At 38.7% G+C, this 15,648-nt stretch overlaps 1 protein-coding gene across 3 annotated transcripts in view; it reads right to left on the minus strand.

The window, feature by feature from the left end:
* Positions 1–4,484: 4,484 nt before the first annotated feature.
* Positions 4,485–15,648, minus strand: part of TBC1D4 (TBC1 domain family member 4) — a 98,442-nt gene continuing 87,278 nt past the window's right edge. For all 3 annotated transcript variants that reach the window (XM_065744071.1, XM_065744072.1, XM_065744073.1), the window contains 5 exons: positions 14,965–15,209; positions 12,582–12,741; positions 10,086–10,255; positions 6,373–6,549; positions 4,485–4,748 (listed from right to left, as the gene is read on the minus strand). In XM_065744071.1, coding sequence (XP_065600143.1) covers positions 4,530–4,748; positions 6,373–6,549; positions 10,086–10,255; positions 12,582–12,741; positions 14,965–15,209 — 971 coding nt within the window. In that variant the 3' untranslated portion in view covers positions 4,485–4,529. The remainder of the gene's footprint in view (positions 4,749–6,372; positions 6,550–10,085; positions 10,256–12,581; positions 12,742–14,964; positions 15,210–15,648) is intronic.

Here is a 15,648-nt window from a genome sequence, read left to right on the forward strand (position 1 = left end):
AGCAAGTAATGTTTTCTCTGCACCTCCAAGAAAAGATTCTATGAAAAAGGTCCTTCATTTATGTTCTAACAGCTGAAAACACAATATGATTAATTAGAGAGGCTTAATGCAAAGGAGACATGTTTAGAAAAAAATGAATCACACTGCAGGTAGACGCAGTTCAGGGATGGTTTCTAGAGACAAAAATAAATCCTGCTCAGCTAGAGCAGTTGAGACACCCAGGACCAGATTGCTGGGGCACAATGTGCCCACTGTAGGGTGTAGAAGTGTTTCCATAGTTCTCTTGCACAACGAGAGGCCAAACATCACAACTGAGGCACCCATTTCTGAGAAGGCTGTATCTGTCATCCAGCAAGTCCTCTTACTAAAACAAACTATTCAACCAGGAGATTATCATTTTGTTACAAACAGTGTGCAAACAGAGCAGCGTAAGACAGGCGAATCATTTATTTCTCCTCTCTAAAACCAGAGCTGTAGAGTGCTCCTTGCATACTTAGCATGGCACAGGAGCAGTGCCATCGTGAAACTGTCACATGTGTAGGGATGCACATACAGAAGCAACAGTGACATCTCGTGGACAATGCTCAAGTGCAAATTTAATACCGGGTCTCTCCTGAAGCACTCATTTGTAGGAGATTGATCACTGAAATATTACTACAAGTGTGCTTTGCCACATTGGAAAACAGCACCTGCCTGAGTCCTGTGATTTTAGTTAGCAATGGGCTCCAACTTGTCCCCTCTTACTCTGATCTGGTTTGCATCAGTGCTGTCTCAGCATGTAAAACACAAATGGAAGATGCCTTCCGGGAGCATGCAGCCTGCAAGGGACGAAGGTGCCCAATCCACAAGAGTGCACTAGGCCTCACACAGAGCACAGAGCTCCCAAGATGCAACAGATGATGTCCAGCCCTCCTAGAGCCACACACAGCCTCTGCTCCCCCCCGGGATGCTTAGTAATGTCACACAGTTTTAGAATAGATGCTTCCAGGTTTCGGTTAACCTGGATATCGTTTTCACCCTGTGAAATTCTTAGAATAAACTGTTCTAATTGCTCTAATTGCAAATTGCTCTGCTTTCTTGCAGTAATGTTATTAACCAAAGCAGTGTCATGCTGAATAGGAGATTATCATTCCACTTCAGACAGCTGGGCATATCAAATGGTGCTTTCAAGCCAGGTCTTCAGCTGGAACATACCATTTATTAGAATAATTTTTCAGTTACATCTTTTACAGAACAGTGAACAGAAGAGAACTCGAAGGCACCTTATGTATGTACGTTATCTCTTAGCAGGGGATAAGAATACCTTTCTGGCCAAGTTTTCAATCCATAAAAGATGGGAGTACCAAGAGTTCCCTATGTTAGCCTATTTTACCAGACTGATATATTTCAACTGTATTCCTAGCAAGCTGTACTCCTCATTTACAAGGTTGCTTGCTAGCTCCAAAGAGGGATCTTTTCCAAGACCTTCCAGGATTCAAGAATGCCCTCAGAAACCCATTTCAGTTAGCTGCTCCTGAAAACAACAGATAACTTTTTCCTCCTAAGTTAGTTCTCAGCAAGTTGGCTACAAAGACAAAGAATTCTGCTGTGTTTAGCTGAGGCAGAATAGCTTTACTCTGAAAACTTTTTTTTTTCCCACAACAGAAAGGAAAAAAAAAATAAGAAAAAAAAACAATGTGACCAAACTCATGAACCACCCCTTCTCCCAAGAATATCACAGAATCACAGAATTGAAGGGGTTGGAAGGGACATGTAGGGATCACTGAGTTCAACCCCCCTGCCAAAGCAGCTCCCTAGACCAGGTTGCACAGGTAAATATATTCTTGTGTCCTCCCTCTGGCCTATTTCACATTACATTACCTTCTCTACTGTAATACAGCTGCAACCAGAAAAGCAATAGTCCCCGTAAAACCATCTGTAAGATCGAGATGGATAAAAGAAGAGATCAAGAGAAACACACACCTTGTTAACAGTCTTTTAAATAATTTTTTTAGCTCTTCATCTGAAGGAAGTCTGGAGCATATCTGCATGACCATAGGATTCAAGTTAGACACCCCAGAGATACTCTGCTATAAGCCACACTTGTGTCCAGAACACAAAGGGTATTAACAGATGTCTTAATGTCATGAGACACTTACCTCATTGCATTTTCAATTCTGCAGTTTATTCCTACTTGTTGCTATGGTGCATTCCTCCTCCAAGGTCAGATGTACAGTACACAGTTCACCAAATTACCGTTCTCAACACATGTTTACACACTGAACATACTACAGAAGAAAAATACCTCGTAATCTATTAAGAACAATGAAAATATTTTTCCATGAAGAATTTACATACTCCCCACATCCCTCTACAAATCCTGTTTTGTCACAACCAGAAACTAAACAGATCATTTTCATCTTTCACATAAACAGTACTACTGACAATAAGATTGGTACCTGAAGTCTAAAAGAAAATAGAATTTGCCAGAGGCTGTGGGAAATGCAGCAATGACATTTATTGGAATTTCTCCAGGCATCACATGAAAAATTTGATAATTAAAACAAAGGATAAAGCATATTCAGCCCATCTTAAAAAAAGATGCATCTGAATAACCTTGACTCTTCCTAATACACACTACTGCAGTTCCTGGGATTGGTTTTGTGTATGTACACCAGCTAAAACTCACTTTGAACAAAACAGCAGAAGAACTGCCTTTTCACTTGGCATTTTCCCACCTGGTACAATACAACATTCCTGAAATACTTAAGACAAATCCCACATAAATTTACACACAGTGTTAAGACCTTGCACCCCAGCTGTGAAAAGAAAGACCGTTAAGTAAATCAATATTTTTAATCAACTAAAACATCATGGAAGTAAAAAATAATAATAATAATGATAATAAAATAAAAACCAAGAGACCCCAAACCCTTTAGTTCCGCAGCAGTGTGCAGCAAATCAGCACTGTTGTTCCTTCCTTTTAATCACGTTAGAGATTACACAGAAGTGTAATACCTCTTACGTACTCGCTTTCTAAATTGGACAATCTTATGCATAAAGACACTGCTGGATTTGGCACTTTGCTTCATTGTTTTTGTTTAAAAAACTAAGTGTTTCCTGAAATACAGTATAAATGGTAAGAGCTAACGTGAGCCACAGTAACACCCCATTAACAGTTCAGACATGCACTCCAAAATATGTGTCTATACAAATTTAACTAAGATTTCTCCAAAATTCCACTCCAAAACGTTTTCAAATCTAAATGCATCTTTTTATACTGTTATAAAGATATTTCCTTCCTTGAAATGACCAGAGCTTACCTCACCTTCTCCTCAGAACACACAAGTCAGTGACTTTTTTTTTTGTTGTTTTTCAAAGGAGACTACAAAGCAGGATTAAAACATGAAAAACCCGAAAAGCATTATTAAACCACACCTGCACTTCAGAATCATCTCTGAAATGTGTATTCACTATATGAAAACTGAAAGGTGTATGTCATGTTTGAAACTTGCTTGGTCCTTTCTCAGTGCATTTAATGCTCTACTTCCTGCAATCCGCCTCAATTTTCTCTTCAAATTGTATTTAAGAACGGTTTTCTGGCTCCCATTAAGACAAGACAAGGCTTCTTGCAAAATTTCTTTGGTTTAACAAGAACCTTTTACATGTCTATGTAAGTATCCTGTGGAAAATTAACATCAGAATAAATAATGCTCCACAGTTTTACTTCATCTCCTCCCCTCCCTCATCATCACTGACCAGACCCAGGTGGAAACAAGGCTAGGAAGGAGGTAACACTGCTTTTACAGGTTCTGCGTTTATGTATAGATACCTATTTCTTAAGTCTGAGTTACAAAGGCTTGATGGTGATGAGATGCTTTTTTTCAGGTCCAACATGCATATGGAATTACACTGCTGACCCATACAGCCCAGGCAGCAAATGGGACTGGAGCTCCTCCTGCACGAACCAGGCCATGATACTTATTCTGCATTACTGGTCCATGCGCAAAACATCAGTAGAATTAGAAGAGAGGCACGCATGTGTTCACATAGATTTCCCACAGAAGATGTGAAACATGCTGCTCTTTGGAGGGAAGTTACATTCTTTTTTTTGTTGTTTTTTTTCTTCTTCTTCAAGTATTATTCAACATATATATATATTTATATATATAAAGACACGCTATCTTCATTTCACTACAAGATAAGCACATCCAGAGTGAAATTGTAGTTCACCATTATCTTGGCTTTAAGTACTCAAATTTATCTTTTCCTTTAAGTCAACTCTAAATATACATCTACTCATCATAATTACATGTGAGAATCCTTTATTTCCCCCTTGTGATTTATTTACATAATTATAAAAAAAATTAATAGCTTGAATTTGCATACTGAGATCTGAAGGCCCATCTGTAGCTATAAGTGTCCCAGCACTAGTTTTGGATTATAACACTGCCTATTGCTAAGTCCTTTGAAAGCAGCATACTCATCTTTTCTTTCCCTTAATATTTGAAGAACTGCTGCCTACAATACCCTGGTTTATGGCTTATTCCTTATTTTGTTTTATTATTTGGATTGTAGTTTACTTCTTTCAGGAGCAGTTCACAGTCAGACAATGCTTCTGTAGGCAAATGTTTAATTATCTGCTCAAGAGTCTTTTGATATGTTATCTTCTCCTGTTCCAGGGACTGAATTGTAGTCTTCATTTTGTTCTCTCGAGTCAAAATAGTTTCCAGGCTGGATTCCAGACTCTGAATTTTAGCATGAGCAACCTGTAAACAATAATGTTAACCTTTTAATAAATCAAGATGTTCTGAATAACATTTATTTCTCTTATGACATGCTGTTTGGTAAGAACACCACATAGCTACATAGATGTTTCTAAAAGGCATCCACACAGGCAGACAATACAAGAAATTTCAACTGTCCATGCATTTAATCTCCTCAGAAATGCCAGATTAATCCAAAGGACTTCTGAAAGCATTACAGAGGGATCAAGATACACAAGCTGCAGCAAGTAAACAACACTTGGGAGTAACAGAGAACTAAAGTTACAGGGGAAAAAAGGAAACTGGGACCATGAGTAGTATTGGAAAAGACAGACCTGACAGTGAGGAAACAATGAGAACCCTAAGAAATAAAATTAGCAGGATGGAGAAATGAGAGAGGAAGTGAACCTCAAATGGTTCACTTGATAAGCAGACAGTGTTTCCTCCCCTCCAACAAAAGACTTACAGTTTCTTCTGAGAATAGGACACTGAACAGAAATCAGAAACCCTGGATCTCAGCAGAAGCAAATGCACCCACGTAAGAGTGAAGAAATTCTGACTATTCCCAGGTGAGGGCCAAAGCAAAGAACAACAGTGAAAAAACTATGCAAACAAAAAGACAGAGAGTGTAAGGAATGTATGAAGACACATAAAGACCCAGTAATCTGGAAGAACAGAAGAACTTTATATGGAGCCTTTCAAATTATTAACTCATAATTACTCCATGCCTTTGGCACATTTTCAAAACAGAGATAAAAGGTCAGGTAGTAATCAGAAATAATGATAATATAGTAAAAATAATGATAATGAAAAAGAAATCCTTATTCTCAGCAACTCCAGAAGAGCACTACACAGCAATCTCAGCCCATAAACAGAAAAACAATGTCCTGATCTTCACTTTTTTTTTTCCTGCTCCTATTTTCAGGTTTCCTAAGATGAAGGTGCTCTCTGAGAATTTCACAATGCTTGCTGAAGTAACAGTTATACCAATACATGGCCAGATAACTGCTCTTTCAAGAGAAGGCAAGACAATACATATAGGGAACCCTGAAACAAATCTCGGCCAGGGTACTGAAGAAAGGCTTTAGAGTGAAGGAGGAAAAGAAATCTTTTTAAAGCATGACTGAATCAAGCAAGGTCTCATGGGCACACAGCTGTATTCAAGTCTACTACAAGAGGCCAACTTCCAAAATAAAAGTATGACTATGAGCTTCATCAGATAGAAACAGAAAGATGCTGCCTACAAAGATCTGGAGAAAGCAAGCCTACTCAACTATGGATTATTTCTTAAAATATTTCAGTAGAGAAGCAAGGTGATGAAGGGACAGAACTATTTGTTTCTGGCAAGACACATAAAATTTAACCAACAACTGTTATGTGAAGTGTAGAATTATTCTGAGAAAAAAATTCTAAAACTAGAACAAATAATATAGGGAAAGACAAACAAGCTAAAAATGCCTAACAGAAGCAAATTGCTGTAATCAAGAAGCAAATCACTGTAATGCTTAGCAGCTTGAGGTCTTACAATTAGAACATTTCTTGTACAGATAGAAAAGAAAAAACACAGTGCTATCAGCCGAGCCACAGGAATAACTTCTGCACAAGTTTGTGATCTGAAGTCATTTACCTGTAGCTTCTCCAACAAATCCATGTTTTGTCTTTTCAAATGATTGTTTGCCCTCTCCAGCTTCTCCAGGGGTTCACCGTCATCACAGAGATTCACATTTTCCTGCAGTTCATCCTGCAGAACATGGTACTCTACTTCATAGGCATGGAGCTGTTTTGAAATATCCATCTCAAATACCTGCCATGAGATAAAAGAATTTTTAACTACATCAGAGAGGCAGCATATTTATTCTATTTGGAAGTTTATCTAAGAGGAAACTTTGTTTGATTATTCTAGTGTTATTATCCTGCACCTTTCAAAAAAAAAAAACCTACTATTTTAAAGCAAGAATATTTTAGCATATTGACTTTAGAATAAATCTCATCACTATAATGTTGCCAAATATCACCTCTTGCTATCAGATGTATCAGCAGAGAAGTCTTATTTAATCCAAGAATGTTACAATAGGGCCAAGTCTTCTCATCTTTTGTGCAGAAGTGGTAAGCTGAAGAAGAATTTTTTTGTCTTATAATTAAAAACAAAGAGGTAATCCAAGACAACAATCGTGGTTTCATCAAGGGTAAATCATACGTGACCAATCTGGTGGTCTTTACAATGGAATGACAGCATCAGTGAACAAAAGAAATACTGACTGATTTTATCTACCTTTTCCTGAAAGGCCTTTGACATTGTCCCACATGACATCCTTCTGTCTAAATTAGAGATGGATTTGAAGAGTTGACTATTCATTCAACTTGGATAAGGGACTGACTGGATGACTGAGGCCACAGAGTTACAGATGGTTATATGCCCAGGTGGAGGCCAGTGACAAGTGGTGTCCCCCAGGAGTCCATCTTGGGACCTGTGCCCTTTAACGTAATTATCAATGATATACACAGCAGGATCAAAGGTACCCTCAGTAAACTTGCAGGTGACACTAAGCTAAGTGGTGTACTAGATACAACAAAAGTAAGGAATGTCATCCAAAGGGACCTGGACAAAAGTCTGACAAGTGAACCCATGTGAACCTAATGAGATTTAACAAGGCCAAGGGCAAGGTGTTGCACTTGGGTCAGGTCCACAACAGGTATGTGTACAGACAGAGAATAACTCACTGAGAGTAGCCCTACAGAAGCCAACAGCCCTACTGTTGAATGAAAAGCTGAACATGAGCCAGCAGTGTGTGCTTTCAACCCAGAAGGCCAACACTGCGCTGGGCTGCATCAAAACAGGGGCGACTAGTAGGACAAGGGAGGTGACCGCACCCTCTTCTCTGCCCTCATGTGGACCCAGCTGGAGTACTGTGTGCATGTCTGGGGTCCCAGTGCAAGAAAGACATGGAGCTGTGAGAGCAGGTCCAAAGGAGGATTATGAAAATGATCAGAGGGCTGCAGATCCTCTCCTATGAAGAAAGGCTGAGTCAGTAGGGCTTGCTCAGTCTGGAGAAGAAGTGGCTCCAGGGAGACATCACTGTCACTTTTCAGTATTCAAAGAGAGCTTCAAAACAGGAGGATACCATCCTTTTACATGGTCTGAGAGTGATAGGACGATGTGGAATAGCTTTAGACTTAACAATGGGAGATTTCAGATTAGGTATTAAGAGAAAATTCTTTACTGAGGGTGGTGAGGCATGGGCACAAGCAGCCCGGAATCGTTGTGAATGCCCTTTCCAGAAGACTTTCAAGGTCAGGTTAGATATGTACCTGGATAGCCTGATCTGGTGAGTGGCAACCCTGCCCATGGCAGGAGGATTGGAACTAAATGATCTTTGAGATCCCTTCCAACCCAAGCCATTCTAAGAAACTGAACGCTCATCTGTCTGTGAAAGGAATAGGGTCTCACAGTGAGGAAGAATAATTGAGAGATTTTATAATCACTCTTAAGTCCAAAGTATAAGCCTCTTAAGTCCAAAGTAGGTATCTTACGTCCAAGTGCCTATACAGAATTTATAAGACAGCCTTCACAGTTTCACTGTGCTCTAGACATACTACCTTCTTGTTGAGATATTCTGGCAAAAAACACCGAAGCAATGTGAATAAATACTATGGGACTGAACACCTCACACTGACAGGGCCATACAACCCCTTACTGTTTGCACATTTAGCCACAGTGTCTCAGCTTCTGAAATATACCAGATACTCTATACTGGGAAGGATGACTACTGTGACATAATTCTGTTCCTTATTACAGAAGTCACACACATTTCGCAAATAGAACACATGGATCCCCCAGCATGTTCTGCTCTACATTCATCATTCTTCAGCTTATTTAAATGAGACAGAACTTTAAAGTGTTTAGTCTAGGGAAAATGCCATTTCCCTCTGATGACTACCCAGCCAACTCTTTATATGTGCATTATGGTCCTGCCTATCTGCATTCTTTAATTATCAGCAATAACAATAAATAACAAATTTCCTGGGAATTATGACATTACGACAGCCAAACGACTCCACCTGCAGCAGCACAGGTAGAAGAGATATGATGCAAGCAGTGAGCATGTGAATGCAGATCCAGAAAGATGACCAGCATGGGACCACACCACAGGTAAGCAAGTGACCTTCATCTCAGAGTTATGTTAAGCCATGTATAAACACATCCATTTCCACTCAGACAATGTCAACTTTATTTACTTGATCAGGTATGGCTCTGCACAAAGCCACTTCTACTGTTCTCATCACTATTCAATGCATGCAGACTTCAGGACAGAGACCTATTTTCCACAGTATCAAAAACATTGAACATCTCTACCACTGCCAGAATTACTGAGTTGTGAAGGTAGACAATGAAATGCCTGACACAGGTTCAGCACTGCTATCACAGTCAATACAAAGAGGAAATAAAGATTTAAATGATGTCAACGAGTGACTTCACTGGCAGCACTTGAATCATTCCAGAGATAACTGAGCCACAGGAATGCACCAGTATTAACTGAACTCCTGCACAAAGAGATGAGATGGTTTTCTAGGGCTCTTCTGTTATCTGAGTTGCCACACAAAAGGGGAAAACTGCTTACGCATTCCCAGCTCAGGTCCTAGCCTGAGATCCATGTGCAATTTACACTGTCATTGCACAGAAAGAGAATATGAAGAGATGAAGATCCAAGCACTGACAGTAGTTCATAACAAATTGTAGGTGCTTTCCTACATCAACACCAGTAATTCTTTGTCTATCTTCCATTTGCAACTTTTGACACCAAGTTGCAATGACACTGCTTTTACCCTTCTGCTGATGAAATGTGTAAGCAAAGTCATATTTCCCAAGAGCTGGGATAGGAAAAGATAAACCTCTTCTGTATCTTTAGTACTAACAATAATGTAGCAACAAAAGTCTTTCTAAAATTGCAGTTCAAAACCCACTGAAAATTGTATCATCACACAGACACAGAAGGGTTGAGGTCAGAAGGTACCTCTTGAGGCCATCTGGCCCAAACCTTGCTCCAGCAGGGCCACCTGGAGCAGGGTGTCCAGGTCCATGTCCAGGCATCTTTTGAAGACTTCCAAGGAGATTTCACAACCTCTCTGGGGAGTCTGAGCCAGCACACTCTATCACCCGCACAGTAAAGTGCTTCCTGATGTCCTTTTTCTATACAAGTTACTGGGAAGATGAATCCATTGCATTTCACATCAAAAGGGACATCCTGAGAAGATTTCTACACACTCTGTAGGCCTCCTTAGGCAGAGATTTCTAAAAGTATGCTAAATTGAAAAATAAGTAAAGAGGAAGTACAACCTTACCTGGGTAATAATTTTTTCCATTTGAGGCTGAGTCATGTCTGGAATAGTGATTTTAAGAAAATCAACAATATTCTCAAAACTCTCACATCCCATTATAGCTTTCTCTTGACTGCTAAGTAGACTCAGTGCTACTTTAAATATGACTTCTGTTCCTTGAAGAAAAATGATGTCTAAAAAAGAAAATAATTGAAATATCTTGATAATAAGTGATTTTTGTTGTGTTTTCTTTCATTATTTTATTTTAAAGCAAACATACTGCAGACTTATTCAGTTCAGGAGAAGTGCAATGTTCTTTACCCTCACACTGAAGTAAGACTAATGCAAGTATTTCCTATCATCTTGCAGATGACATGCTTTTTATGTCTACAATAGTTGTTTGCAGTAAACATTTCATTACTATCTATTCAGCTACAGACTGTCAACTAACTGCTTTCAAATGCATCTGTGAAAGAAAAACAATGGGGAAGTGGATCACATCACAGTATATTGATGTTTTGCTACACACAGAAGCTAGTCACTGAATTGTTTGAGTTGGACATCTAGTCCAATTCTCCAGCAATTAAGAGGGACACCTACACCAGGTTGCTCAGAGCCCCATCCAGCCTGACAGGGATTGGGCATCCACCACGTCCCTGGACAACCTGTTCCAGTGCCTCGCCATCCTTACTGTGAAGAACTTCTTCATTATATCCAGTCTAAATTTCCTCTGTTCTGGTCTGAAACCAATTCCCCTTGTCCTGTTGCAACAGTCCCTTCTACAGAGTCTGTCCCCTTCTTTCTTATAGTCACCCTTTAAAATACTGACAGGCCACTATCAGATCTCCCCAGAAGACCTTAAAAAATGATCATAAGATTTCCACTACCAACCATACCTTCCCCAAAATCCATCATAGTGATCGCATTAGCTATAATTAAAGCTTCAAACCTTTACATTGAGGTAATTACATAATAATTACATGGTGTGAGGGGAAAGTCCAGGCCCTGCACAAGTCAGTGGAGACAGACTGCAAAGAAATTAGAAAGCTGATTGCTAACTGGAAGTTCAGTATCAGCAGTGGACTAGTGGCTATTGAGATGAACATGACACACGAGCAGTTCAAATAAGCCTTCTGAGCTCTTAGGTTTTATTACACCACCAAGAGCAGGATTATGCTGCTGAACATCACAGCCTCCAACAATGATGCATTGAGGCCACCACTGATCCTAATCTGACACCATGGGGTAGCATCAGGACAACACTGAGGGGAGTCATCCTATTCCAACACAGTTCCCAAAGCACTAGGAAGTAAAATATCGTAAAATATCGGCTTCTCAATTTTGAAATAAAAATATACCTTGATCAGCTCATTTAACGGAGTAATAAACACTGACCCTTCACACCCCTAAAGAATTAGTTTTTCCAAATTACATGCCTACTGAAATTGGAGAAAAACAAAATGAAACAACACAAAAAAAAAAAACCAACAGCCACAACTATTAAAAACCACCACACTTCAGTCTTGAAAAACAATCAAAAAGAAAACACACATAAAGTTTGAGTCTTCAGGAATTAGATAATCCTACTGGAAAGGATCAGTAACACAAATATCACTGAAAAATACAGAGAAATCAGTTGTTCACCCAAAAAGTAGTCAGAAAATGTTTGCTGCAAAAAGAAAAAAGAGAGAAAAAAACAACTTCCAATAATAAAACGTGATACAAACAACATATATTCCTTAAGAAAAGAGAAAAATGAAAACCAAATGGAAAGATGTTGGGTTTGGGAGGAAGTGCATATTTGTTGCATATTTGAACATGCTGAGTTTTACACATGAAATAAAACCAAATAATAAAATGCTGCATTAGGAGGAATTTGATTAAGCTGGCAGTTTTTACTGACATTAAAGAATATAAAACCAAGTACTTATTATGCTGACACTGAGAAAATATTTAAACTTCTGTACTAGACGTATCTGAAAAGTACTGTGAAAAACTATCTAAATAGATCAGCAAGCATACTAAGATACTTCAATATACACAGATACTTAAAACATCCTTTAAGTCAACTTGAAATTTTACTAGAAAGAACTCTTCAGAAGTTCTTCAGAAATACTTTCTTGAAAATCAACAAATTCTCTTCTTCTTCTTTGCCATGTTGAAGTTCAATTTGCAAGTTTCATGAGATAAACTTTTCTATAGACTTGACTAAAGACTTGGCACACAAAATGCATTTGTGCCAAGCTTTCTTCTGCTTACACTTCAGAACTCAAATTCTGACTAGGAAGAATTCTGACTAGGAAGAAACAATTGATTACTCAAGTCTGATGTTCCAAAGAATACATTTGGTTTTCCTCTTTGAAAAGGAGCTGACATCCCAGTACGAGTAGTATTGCTACTTGCCATCCACTACAGTCACCCCAAACATCACTAGTACATAGAATACCATTCCCTTTGAGTTTGAAAACACAATGAACAATGTCATTCTACTCATTATTGAAAGAGAATAATTTTTCTTACCAAATACTCTGGCTACAAATCCCAATGGAAACTGAGATGCAAACAGCGTAAGGAACCATGGTGCAGCATAAAGACTAGGGCTGATCTCATTTTCTTCAAGATGATTATAGAGGTCTCTGTGGTAATCATGAAGAAGCCTTGACAGCTGATACATCTGAATCTACAGTGCATCGGGGGAGCAGGGGAAAGGGAAGTGGAGAAAGACAAGTTCAGCTTTACCATTCATATTTCACTCAAGAGATACTAACTTCAGTACAGATGGCACTGTAAAATGAAGTTTAATTGCTGCTTAGGGCCTCAGGTGGTATCTACCCACATCTAAACAACCCAGCCCTAGTGAATTAAAACCAACACAGTCATCAATAACAATGAACAGTTTGAACCTCATTATTAATTATCATTTCAGTTCAGTTTCATAGGCTTCAGGTAAGAAGAGAACATATTAATCAAATTCAATTAACAAACTAGAATTTGCCAAATTGGAGCAGCAAAAGTAGAAGTGATGTAAAGTCATCAATGCATCAAAACTCAGTTACAGAGTTGAGCAATTTCTGGCTAAATTTATATATTTCAGCTTTTATCCTTTGAACCTTGGCCATATTTTTGCTGCACTTAAGACTCTTATGTTGCATTCATCACTTTGAACAGCTTCTGTATGCACACAATACTTTAGATAAGATGGGTCAATAGAGAGGAACCAGATATGTATTTCCCAGCACACCTCCCTTGTGTCACCAGTCCAAGAAATTTAAGATACTGATGCAAAAAAGTGCTGCTACATAACCTCTCAAAAGGTGCAAAGCAAACCTGTTATAAGTTGCTATTCCATGCTAATAATAGCTCTCTGTGGCAAACTATTTCCTTGCAATTTTGATTTTGTATTGAATTTATATTTCACAGTATGCTTCTCATAAAAAGCAGAAAATAAGGAGCAAGGAATATATTTATTACTTGTTAGGTGTAATTTTGCTGTCATCGGTGTCTTGTGCTTGATGTGGATCTATTCCTCAGGAAGAAAATGACTTAGTGGACTCAGTAGCTTTCCTACTTTTACTGGTAATAACTATTCTCCATCACAAACTGACTGTACTTTAAACTATCAGTCAGTGTCCACAGATAGACTGCTTCTCATTTAAACAAGTTTGCTGAATTTCTGCATGAATTTGAATCCTTGCTTTAAATGGCTGCTAATTAAACAGTCTGAACAGTGCCAATACAAAACACTTTTATATGAGAAATTTTAAATAACATCACTGAGGCAGTAAACCAGTTGTAGGGTGGGGATGTTATGAAATAACAATCTAGACTACTGCTTTTCCATGAAGACCTGAAAATTGAGAAGATGAGACAAGCAAGAAGTTTTCATTAACCTAAAGAAATAAAATGTTATATGTAAGCTTGGATAATTTTGGCGCTGTAATTGCAAGCGTTCTAATCATGGTAAAAACAAACAAACAAACAAAAAACAGAACAAATGATTAGGCTTTAGTGAGATTCTTTAAGTTATCTTCAATGGTTTGCTTTCAGCAGACCAACCATTTCCTTTTAACAACCTAGGAGCAAACTGTGAGGGAAGAAACGTCATCACCATAGGGGTAAGCAGAACTACACATGGTAAACTTTCTTAAAATTAGAAACCTTTCTTCCTAGGAGTTTCTGATGAAGAAAGTTTCAAACTTAGATAAATCCTAAGATGAAATCCTAAACATCTGACTACTCTCAAACCATCTTCAAGTCTACTATTATAGCACAACATATAAACATTAACAGGGCATCTCCCTAGGAAAAAAAAACAGTTTACGCAGATCTGGAAGATTTCCTATTTCCCTCCTAAGCAATTTTGAGTATCTGTAGTTAGTTAGTAAACACTAACATTGAAAAAGCCGCCTCGTTTCACAAGTAAACTGAACGGTTCGTGATTTGTCTGATTCTCCTCTGTGCTGGGGTTTGGAGTGGGGAGGAGACAAGAGAAAAGGAGCAGCGACACGTTAAGAATAGCCTGCAGAGTACACAGACTGGCCACTGGGTGTCACTATTGACTTGACATAGACATTCTTTCTGTAATTCCCAAGTCTTCGTGAACCGAATTAAAACAAAATCAAATTTATCTTTAAGATCTGTCTGTAAAGATGCAAGTAGAGAAAAGCAGACTTTCCAAACAAGAGATCCCAGGAATGTGTGAGAAGAAAAGTCTGTAAGTTTCAGACTTAATTGTTTGCAAATTTAAAGTCACAAATGGTGACTCCCACAGTAATTTTTATGCATCTAACTACTTCCAAAACAGCATTAAGAAGTTTCATAAGCCCCTGGAGAACAGTAGCAATGTCAGAGAGCTCAGAACTCATTTAAAACTCTGTTTGCTTTAGAAGAAGGTCTGACTTACCTGTAGTGACATCATGTCTGGCCTGTACTGTTTACGGAAGCCAAGGTCATACATGAGGAACTTCAGCATTTCAAAAGCCTGTTCCTCACTCATATGTAGAAGCAGCACTCCAGCTACAAAGCTTATACCTTGACAGTAACCCACTTCCTTGTCCAGCAAAGAGTATGCTTTCAGGAGATTAAAGAGAGATAGCTGTCCTGCTCCCAGCTGGGTAGAAAAGTAGGGATGCGTAGGGAATGTCCGTCCTGATGTAAAGACAGAGGAGTAGTTGATATTCAATTCCTCTAAAAAAAACCCAGATCCCAGCTTTCCTTTCTTCCCATACACCTTTTCCCTCTGCTTACATATGCAGGTTAATCTGAGTAAAAGCAATCAGTGTTTTACCACTGGCTTCAGATTGTATCCACTGAACTTGTTTCATATTCTCTTCCTGCACGGAACTTGCAGAAATGACTGCTCAATTTCTCTTTTCAGACAGATGTAGAAGAGTGTAGATAAGAATAACACAACTCTAAGAAATGACCTGCTATGAGGACACTAAGTGGCACATGTAGAAGATATTCTCACAGTACAGAAAAATATGCTTGTACAGCAGCATCCATCTCCAACAACAGCTTCCATTAAGGCCAGTGTATATACCTCAGACACATGGAAAATCTCAAAAAAATCTCTGAGCTGCCAATG

The sequence above is a fragment of the Cyrtonyx montezumae genome, unplaced genomic scaffold (assembly GCF_038088225.1).
Source record: "Cyrtonyx montezumae isolate F1298 unplaced genomic scaffold, pur_monq_1.0 scaffold_3, whole genome shotgun sequence".
Classification (NCBI taxonomy): Eukaryota; Metazoa; Chordata; class Aves; order Galliformes; family Odontophoridae; genus Cyrtonyx; species Cyrtonyx montezumae.